This window comes from Trypanosoma brucei, chromosome 8 (assembly GCF_000002445.2).
Source record: "Trypanosoma brucei brucei TREU927 chromosome 8, complete sequence".
Classification (NCBI taxonomy): Eukaryota; Euglenozoa; class Kinetoplastea; order Trypanosomatida; family Trypanosomatidae; genus Trypanosoma; species Trypanosoma brucei.
This window is the reverse complement of record NC_007281.1, coordinates 196392-206139: the sequence shown is the minus strand read 5'-3', so window position 1 is coordinate 206139 and position 9748 is coordinate 196392. Positions and strand designations below refer to the sequence as shown.

General features: G+C 43.2%; 4 protein-coding genes across 4 annotated transcripts in view, besides 18 other annotated features; all 4 read left to right on the top strand.

The window, feature by feature from the left end:
- The window catches only part of Tb927.8.740 (nucleolar RNA-binding protein, truncated), a gene marked incomplete at both ends in the record, with an annotated part of 420 nt that extends 399 nt beyond the window's left edge, over window positions 1–21 (top strand). Inside the window, one exon of the mRNA XM_841818.1 lies at window positions 1–21. This exon is cut by the window's left edge and continues 399 nt beyond it. Within this exon, the coding sequence (XP_846911.1) occupies window positions 1–21 (21 nt within the window).
- Window positions 1–9748: part of a sequence feature (sequence corresponds to BAC RPCI93-12O16) that runs on past both edges of the window.
- On the top strand, window positions 744–1505 carry Tb927.8.730 (nucleolar RNA-binding protein, putative; the record flags this gene model as incomplete). Its single annotated transcript, XM_841817.1, has 1 exon — window positions 744–1505. The coding sequence occupies one exon, from the start codon at window positions 744–746 to the stop codon at window positions 1503–1505; it is 762 nt and encodes a 253-aa protein (XP_846910.1).
- Window positions 1086–1117: a sequence feature (CT-rich).
- Window positions 1221–1351: a microsatellite.
- Window positions 2164–2187: a microsatellite.
- Window positions 2263–2287: a sequence feature (AT_rich).
- Window positions 2310–2792, top strand: Tb927.8.720 (hypothetical protein, conserved; the record flags this gene model as incomplete). The annotated part of the gene is made up of 1 exon (XM_841816.1): window positions 2310–2792. One exon carries the CDS (start codon window positions 2310–2312, stop codon window positions 2790–2792), a length of 483 nt encoding a protein of 160 aa, XP_846909.1.
- Window positions 2831–2853: a sequence feature (AT_rich).
- Window positions 3198–3238: a sequence feature (GA-rich).
- Window positions 3406–3467: a sequence feature (T-rich).
- Window positions 3954–4070: a sequence feature (T-rich).
- Window positions 4101–4146: a sequence feature (T-rich).
- Window positions 4323–4373: a microsatellite.
- Window positions 4387–4429: a microsatellite.
- Window positions 4474–4527: a sequence feature (T-rich).
- Window positions 4678–4769: a sequence feature (T-rich).
- Window positions 4810–4871: a sequence feature (A-rich).
- Window positions 4968–5022: a sequence feature (A-rich).
- Window positions 5141–5162: a sequence feature (AT_rich).
- Window positions 5523–9656, top strand: Tb927.8.710 (RNA-binding protein, putative; the record flags this gene model as incomplete). Its single annotated transcript, XM_841815.1, has 1 exon — window positions 5523–9656. The coding sequence occupies one exon, from the start codon at window positions 5523–5525 to the stop codon at window positions 9654–9656; it is 4134 nt and encodes a 1377-aa protein (XP_846908.1).
- Window positions 8516–8560: a microsatellite.

The window sequence follows — 9748 nt, the reverse complement described above, 5'->3', positions numbered from 1 at the left end:
CTGGCGCTCTTTGTAATATGACCTGTTGTTTCACTTCAGTTATTAATCCTCTTGGAATATTGTTGTTCCTTTTGCTCTATCATCGTTTGTAAATTTGTTGTTGTTTGCTTGTAGGCCACAACTAATTGATCTTTTTTTTTTCGTTTTTAGTCGATATGTTAAATCTTATTGCGAATCTTTCTCTGTTTTTGTTGATTGCGTTTCAAACTGTTCATAAATTGCATCTTGAATAATCTATTTTCGTGTCTTTTGGTTGGTTGACCATTTGTAACGATATAAAATTTAATTTTTGGTTGTACTAAGGCATGCGAACTTGTACTTTCGATGATGATGTTATGTTATAGGGTGTGACGTAATTCGTTGTATGTTGTTTTTTTCTTTCCTTCAGGTAGTTAATGTTTGAGTGAAGTGCGGGGTCATGTGCCTGTGCAATTCTCTTTTGTTTTTTTTTAAATCATTGGACGTGTGGTGTGTGTTCTCTTCGCATTAGTTTTCTGTTTATTGACCCTCCCTTCTTTTTTCTTGCAGGTGGCTATGGCCTATTGGGTTGATTGATAACTGTTCAGTTTGCCAAGACCTGCTGCTACTAATTTTTTTCTTTAATACTCTTATTGCTGGTTTCAATCCCTCCTTTACTTTGTTTTCCCCTTCTATCCGATTATTCGTTTTTTTTACTTTCGTAACTGAAACCCGATATTTTTTTCAAGTTTGTGCTCTACCGAAAAGCATAAAGTGAGAAAGCAATGGCGCCCATGTTTCATGGTTTCGAGGTCGTTCCGGGCAAGGAACACAAGTTGGTGCTGGAAAAGCATCACTCATTTCACCTTTCTGTTGTTTCTGTAAAGCACGGTGTGAAGGGCCGCAGCACGTTGTATGTGACAGTTGATGGTGAATCGTTTTCTCTTCTCACTCTTGACGTTTCTCAGCAACTGATGCAAACTCCCGTCGATATCGTTTTTGGTTATGAACAAGAAGTTGTCTTCCGTGTGAAGGGAAATGCTGTTCTTCATTGTTGTGGGTATCAGCAGGAGTCGGAAGGAATGCTTTCCGCTGCTTTGAGTGGAAGTGGGGAATACGACAACGCTGAGGAGGAGGAGGAGGAAGAAGAAGGGGAAGACACGGGATTGGATGATGGTGATGACATGGCAGGCGTACCACTCACAGACGGGAAAAAGAACGGTAACGCAGCAACGAAGCGCCAACAGGTCGTAGATCGTACAGACGACAGTGACGATGACGATGACGAAGATGAGGAAGATGATGAAGATGACGAAGATGATGAAGATGAAGATGATGAAGATGAAGATGAGGATGATGATGATCAAGAAAAGGAGGAGGATGAGGACGAGGAACCCCCCGCTAAGAAACAAAAGGTGGGCAAATCCGAAGGGCATGTGGCCCAGCAGAGCAAACAGCAGCAGAGGGGCGTCCAGGAACCCCCGCGGAACAAGTCGAAACCAAACTTTAACGGAAATAATAACGATCGGAAGCGGGGGCGGTTCTAATTCTAAAACGAGTTTTATTCCGCTCCTTTCTTTCTTTCCCCTAAGGTGTTGTGGGCTGTGAAAGTGTTTCCTGTTAACATCCTCCGTGCCCCACTAAATCGGTTTTGAACGAATTAAATATAAATGCCTGTGCATGCTTGCATACATACAAAAAACTAAAGGACAAGAAAAAAAAATAATAATAAAGGAATCGAATACATTTGCAATGCTGACGGGTGGGGAGGAACCCGTGAGGCGCCACCGCGGAGCATGTGGGAGGAGTGAGAGGAAATAATGTTGCGGCACGTGGTTGGCAGCCAGGCATCTGCAAAGCTGAACTCATTTTTTTTTTTTGAAAAAAAAAGATATAGGGAGAGATGAGTCACGGGAAATAAATAAAGAAGGGATCAAATAAGCGCGAATAATAAAAAGAACGAACCTGAGTTTACGAATGTAATCTTCGGTAAATGAGTTTGTTCTTTGCATCGCCGTTAGTTGGGTTTTATTTGAGTCGTACGTGCGTGCGCGTGTCTGTGGCAGATTCTTTTCTTTCTTTGCTCAGCTAACGGCGTGTGATACTTTCGTTGTTAATAAATCATTTAATTAACTTTTTACGTATTTCTTTTATTTCCCTGTCTGCTGTTTTCTCATTCGTCAACTACTCCATTATTTTCCTCCAATTAATATTATTATTATTATTATTTCTAGCGGACTGTTTCTGTAGCCGCAAGGGAAAAGAGGGGAGGGGTTGAGTGAAGTGTGTCGTGGCGCCCGTTTGTTTTTTTTAATTATTTTTTTTTTTTGAGTGCTGAAATTAGTCTCGTTATGGAGGAACTCGTCAATCCCAATCCCACTGTCTTTCGCGGCAATTTGGGGAAGCGGAAACGGACAGTTGAACAGGAAAAGGAGGAACTCTGCGAAGATGTAAGGGACCCCATCGACGGGTTGGAAATTTATGAACTGATTCGCACCATTCGTGACCCGGAACATCCCAATACATTGGAGGAACTTCAGGTTGTTGACCCAAAACTGATTAGTGTGGATGAGGAAAGACAAACGGTGCGTGTCCAATTCACTCCTACAGTTCCACATTGCAGTTTAACCACACTAATTGGCCTTTGCATTGGTCTCAAACTCAAAAGGTGCTTACCGCGCAATATGAAAGTTGACATATGCGTTACACCTGGATCACACGAACAGGAGGAGCAGGTAAACAAACAACTTGGCGACAAGGAACGTGTGGCTGCTGCGTTAGAAAACACAAACCTCTTAAATGTAGTGGAATCATGCGTAAATGCCTTTGAATGAGTGTTTAATTCCTCTTTTTTTTTTTTTGTGCCCCCCCCTTTTTTAAAAAAAATAAATAAAACAACGACGTAAGAGGGAGTGTTAAACGGGGGGGGGAAATACCTGTTGATATTCACTCTTTCTTTCTCCATGACGTATACGCTTGGTCTTAAAGGTGTGTGAGCGAACCAAATGTATTTGTTCTTATCACGATGTTGTTGTTTCTGAGGTTATGCCACCAATACCGCTGTCGATAACCATTGTTATTGTTGTTGTGTGGTGGAAATGTGTGTGGGATATGCAGTGTTACTGTACTCAGATATAATTGTCTTAATAATTACGATCATAATAATTCTTTTAAGTTGTGTGATGTGCCCACTGTTTTGCATTGCTGTCTTTGCTGCGTTTCTCCTGACACTTTACGAACTTTTTTTTCTTCCTTTTTATTTTCTCTCTTTCTTTCCTTCCGTTATCAATTGTTGATGTGATCCCCCTCCCCGATTTGACGCGCCACGCGTACATTACATCACACGTAATTCGCGCTTATTCGATTATTTACAGCGGGTCACTGAGGTTTTAACCTCGTTTGTTTTTTCTTTTACTTGTAAGAAGGATAGTCTTTTTCTTTTTTTTTAAAAAAAGGAAAAAAGAAAAAAAAATAGACAACAAAGCAGAAACGAGGACAAGGAAAAGGAACAGTTCGTCTTCACTCAGTAACTTTGCTCCTGCTAGGCTTTTCTTTCCTTTTGTTTCCAATTTTTGTTTTGTTGTTGCCATTGTCTGTACATCTCTAGTTTTGTTTTTTTTTTTTTGCGAATACAAAACAAAACAAAAGGAGAATTTTTTTTCAAAAAAGGGAAAAGTAGAAAAAAATAAACAATCAAACAAAAGCAAAAATATAAAGTTACACTCCGAAATTCTTTGTTTCTCTTTTCCTTTTTTTGTCTCACTCCGTCATCCTCCGGTCTTTTCTGTTTGATACTAAACAGGAAGCGGAAGAAGACAATCAGCCGCCGCTGCTGAAGAACAGAAGAAAGAAGAATTTTTTTTTGTACGCATACTTTTTTTTTTTTTACGTGAAATCTATTTTCACAGCTTCCCACTACTTTTCTTAGCTCTTTTTTTTTTTGTAGCCACTTATCACTTTCTCTTTTTTTTTATCTTCTCCGTGAGAAATTTTCGAAAACAAAACAAAACAAAAACAAAATTTAATAAATCTATATATCAACTCCCCCCTCCAAATTAAAAGAAAAAAAACAACAACAAATCAAGAGGAACGAAGAAAAAAAAAAAGAAAACCCGATAGAATTTGCGCTGTTTGAGAGCGATAAAAAAACAAACAAACAGAAAAAAAAGAAAAAAGAAAAAAATAAAACATACAAAAACAGAAATTGTGGTGTGGAGAAATACCAAGGTTGTTTCACCGAGGGCACTTATACAACAAATAAAAAAGAAATATTTTTTTCTTTTTCTTCAATATTAAAAAAAAACAAAAGGAAGAAAAGAAAAGAAGAATTTCGATACATTTAGAAAAGAGTAAAAGGTAAAGAAACACACACACAGACAGAGAGAGAAACAAACACAAACACACACACATACACAATCGAGCACAAAGTACATATAAATATATATAAGTATATATATATATATATATATATTTCTATTATATTCGTAAGCCCTCCATTTAGTACGAGAAAGGAGGAGATAAACGATATAAATAAAACAAAAATAAAGAATTAAAAAAAAATAATAATAACCTGGGCAGAGTCAAGAAAATATAAAAGAAAAAACACAAGGAAGGGAACCACAGGCAGAGGAAAGTAAGGAAAAGGGTTAGAATCAACTGAAGTAGAAGCAATTACATTACACCAAAACACCCTTATCAGGTAAGCGTAAGTGGGGTAGCAGAAAAAGAAAAAAAAAAGAAAAGTCAGAAAAAGACGAAAAGGAGAAACCTCGAAAGAAAAGAAATATCAAAAATTAAAAGAAAATAGGAAAGGTTTCGAGTGAATTCAAACAGAACTCTCGCTTGTTGTCGTTGTTTTTTTTTGTTTTGTTTCCTCCTTTTTTTACCCTCCTTTTTTTCTTCTTCTTAATTTTACTTCCCCAGGGCACAAACCGCAGCATTTGTTGCGTGTGCCACTCATATATATTTTTGTATCTGGGAAGGCCTTGTTTCGATTACTCGCTTTGTCCTTTCATTCTTATTATTGAATTTATTTTCGTTTTTGTTTTTGCGTGTGTGTTTTGTGAGCATAACCACCGCGCAGAGATTTCTCATCAAAACAACAACACCGAACACCTCATTTTTGTCAACAGCTGCGGTGTTACGCATTTTGTTTATTACTTAGAAAAAAAGAGCAGCGTTGATATATTAAAAATTAAAAATAACACAGGAACAACAACTACAACAAAAAAAAGAACTCGACAGTATTTGGTTGCTGGAGACGCGATCGAAAGGGAATAACTTTTCATTTGGCGCTGCACAACCTCAAAAATAGAGAAGAAACGAAAGTAAATAAATAAAAAACGAGAGGCACATCGTTTCTACAGCATTACTGCAATAAAATAAATATTTAGCATCGGAAAAGGAGAGTGTCGTTAGTTGTTGTTTTCATTTTTCTTTGTGGGGACGAGAAACTTGAGCTTTTGTGAAAGCTTCACTAAATTTTGTTTGTTTGTGCTTTTTTTTTAAAAAAACTTCTTTCTGTTGTTGCGTGTGCGTGTGTGTATTTTGTTTTACGTTGGGAAATGATAACTCCAGAAACGGCAGGAACTACTTCCACTGTTTCTCAACCCCAACCAACCAAGAGGGACTCCGGTTCATCCATAGCGTCGGTGCAGCTCACTTCTCCTGCAAGCAGTGAACCACCAACGCAGAAAGGATTCACGGTGGAGGCCGCTTCTTTAACCACTGCAAATGACATTCAGATGGAGAAGGTCACTGGTACCTCATCTCAATCAAGTGAAACTACAGCAGCGCACTGTTGGCCCCTCGTGAATGACGGCGCCGGAGCTGCAGCATCCACCAAGTCGACATTAAACCCTGAGGCGAAAGAATTTCATGTGCCGATGGGTGCTGTTGGCTTCGCAGTCCCTGCTGTACCCAACCCAGTGGATCTGCACGCAATGCTTCAAAACCCCCTCTTGTATTGTCAACCTGCCCCAATGACGCCAATGGCAATGCCGTGGCCTCCGAGTCGTGGTGGTATTGCAAATGATGGGATGATTGCACCTCCAGAGAAGAACGTGGCGGCACGATGGCCCGCGAGTACGCCCAGCGTACGCGTAATGGCTTCACACGACAGCTCCAGTGGTAACAGCGGGAGCACTGCCGCCAATACCCAAAATTCTGTGTCACAATCACCACAGTCACTCACCTCCCAAATCATGCTGGCATTCGCTTCTGAGTGCAGCAATTACCATATTGTCGCCGTTTTCAACCTCGAGTCGCGTACAACAAAGGAGGAGCTGTTGAACATATTCTTTCCCATGAATGCAAAGAAAGCAGAAATTTTGCCGCAACACTTCTCCCTGCGTCCGAATCGACGCGCAGGTGCTGTGTTCTTTCCCTCTAAGGCGTTTGCTGCTGTGGCCGTCGAGAAGTTTAATGATTTTGTGCCTAATGGACAGCACCAGCCACTCCGAGTAATCTATTGTGACCCGGAAGCGCCACCTGCTCAAAGTTTGCCAGTGTCTCCAGATGCAACTCGCAGTGTAACGTCGATGTCAGGCAAGCAAAAGCAGCAACAAACGCAACGTACGCAGCAACAGCCAACATGGGGTCTCTCCTCCTCAGCGAAGCCATGGCGGTTACCTCCAGGTACTGAACTCTACAAAACACACATGGAAATGTGCCGCTTTATTCAGAGCAATTCACACATGAATAGAGCCTCCGGGAAGCACGTCGTCGCGATACACGGTTTGGATCCAGAAGTGGCTCATTCCGTTTTAAGTCAGAACTTTATTCAAAAGGGTGCTGAGTGCTTCGATATGTGGCCCCCTAAATCATGCAGCTTCGCGACAACCCCTATGGCCTGCAGCAGTGTTAGCGCTCTGGTATACTATAATGAAGAGGCGACGGCGATGGAAGCAGTGTCGTTATTTCAGTTGAAACCACCCGAGGGACAGGCGCAACCAATTGATGTTGTTCACCTCAACAAACTGTTTGACTTTCACCCCGGCGGTGTGGCGCTTGCTGGTAACCAGTCAGTTGCTGACGTAGCCGGTGGGAATGATACAAGTGCTACTTACTCTGCGTTGCATGACACATCTAACATGGCTGTGTTGGACGAGATAGACGACTTTTTCAAGAGGACATACAGTGGTCGTGATCTGTTTCTTGTTGGTGTGCACAACCTGTTAGCAACGATGGACAAAAAATCTCTTTTCGCGCTTTTTTCGCGCTATGGAGCTCTCAGTGCAGAAATATTTCCAGATATTGTCCAACTTTCTGGTGGCCCAAGGCGCAGTGGGCTGATATTCTTCGATAAGGAGGGCACTGCACGTGACGCTGCTGAAAAATTGAACGGTTCCTACGCTAAAGGGCAGTTATTCCCCATGGTTGCGCGCTACCTTTCTAAACCAAGCGGCCGAGATCCTGTCAGTGGTACGGCAGCCTCTGAAGCGGCAGTGGAGTCCGGTACGATGTTAAAACCATTTCGGAGGAATGTTGCAAGTGACGTGAATGACCTATGTGCTAGAGTTGGGAATAATGCTCTACTTCGTGAGGTGGTTGAAGAGCTTCATGCCAACGTCGTGGATGTCAATGTGTTAACTGATAAGATGCAGCAGCTGCTTACTAACCCAGAGGCAACAGAAAAGACGGCGGAGCAACTTGCCACAGCGTTAACCGACACACTCATTGCATTTGGGCACCACGCACAAGCACTTTCAACACCACTGGTAAATGCCTTGTTATCACTCCACGAAAAGATGCGGATCCCCCGCAGGGGTGGTAGGGATAATGTGGGAGTGGAAAATGGTGAAGACCCCGACCTGATTATGGGCAGGAACATAATTTTCATTTCGAAGATCGCACGGTCGCTCGTGCACCTCTTTATCAGCAACGACAAACCAGATGAGTCTCGAAAAGTGGCAGCTGTGTTGAGTGCCTATCTCTTCCAGTATTGTTACTTGAAGAAAAGTCCGTATGAATTGGCAGTCAAGATTATCAAGGAGCACGAGGTTGCGCTCAGGAGTGCAAAGGAATTTGAAAGAAGTCGACCGCTATCAACTAAACCCGCCGTCCTGTTTGGAGCGGGGAAGGGTGAAGAGGATGTTCACAAACCGTGCCTCATTCTGCTTGCTTGCCTAGAGGAATTCACGTCTTTGTGGAGGAAGAACAATAAGTCGCGCGCCAAAAAAGATCCGTACCGCAAGGAATACGACCATTGTCTCGAGGGACTGCTGCCACTCGACTCGGCACAGGGTGGAGGAAATTCTTCATTGTGTGCCAGTGCTCGACCAACCCCAAGGCGTGTCATAGAGAAAGTGACACCTGTGAATGCTAACGGTACAAGTAATAGTTCACCGGGTCTTACATATACATCGCCATCTTCTCACCGAGTCACCACTCGTGGTGAACCGATGGACATCAGCAGCTCCCACGATGTCTCAGTGGAATGTGCCTCTCCCCACTCAGCAACGCCCGTTTCGTTACCGCATGGTGACGCATCGACCCCGTCAATGTTCTTCCGCCACTGTGGAAGCAGCGCGGCAATGAGTTTGATCCAAAAACAGGTGCAGCAGCAGCAACAGCATTTGCAACAACAACAGCAACAGCAACATCGTGCGTCACAAGTGAGGCCACAACTTTCTGAAGCAGCCACGGGGCTGGACTCCGCAAAAACGTTTTCAGGTCCACGAGGAGGTGGCTACGCCCCAAGTGTTTACACACAGGCCGAATTGATGGACCGAACAGTATACATCACGAAACTTCCCTCGACACTTCGCCGAGCACAATTTCGTCGACTTCTTACATACTTTGGTGAGCTTAATAAGGTTCGATTGTGCCGTGATGAAAATCAAGTTCCACCAAAGGGGGATATTACTGGAGTGGGAAGGAATGGCTCTGAACTGGGTGCCCCCGCCCCAACGCTGTGGTTTAGTTTCGTGGAGTTTGCGGAACCGAGCAGCTCGAAGGCAATTGTTGAGTACTTCCGCAACGCCACCTTCACCAGTAAACCATTCAGTTTTCTCCTGGACACACCTAAGGGAATGCCGGAGGCTAGCTACTTTACCGTGCAAGACATCCAAAGTTTGTTGAATGTTCGCACAAGCCCGGCCCGAAACCCCATTCATGATCAGTTGTCGCTCGACGCGGTTTTGACGTACTCGTTCCCACCTGTAAGTGTGGTGTGTACTGAGCCCTGCCGCTTCGGAATAGAGCATGGGGAGAAAACTATTGACTCTGCAATTGATGCAAGCCCATTCTCAGCATTTGGTTCCTCTTGCAACATGGGTTTAACACCTGCAGCGCGAATGCGTGTGACGACGAAACCTTTGACAGATGTGCAGCGACATCAACCACCGGTGGGAACATGTGGTGAACAAACGAAAGACGCTGATGCTTCGGATGATGACTCGCTTATTGAAGACATTATGGACAGAGGTGTAAAGTTGGCAGCAGACCGTACGTATGCAAAGGGGTCAAGGGAAATGCCGCATGAGGCAAGCAGACACACGACTTCGTTCGATTCATTTGTAAAGGAAATGTGTGGGAAATTAGGGGAGGCCGATGTGCGTGAGTTCGCGGTATTTGGAGATGTTTCCCAGCAGAGCATGGCCCCCGCAAACGCCCTTCGCGAAAAGGAACCGAACAATTACAGTATGATTTGGGGTAGTCATGCCTTCGGTGAAGTGTTGATGGACGATGGTCGTTAAGGAGGATGCAACGCGCACTATTGCGGCACAACCCATAAGTAAGTGTGTAAATATCTATCAACGAATTGTTTATATGCTTTGGTGGCAAAAAG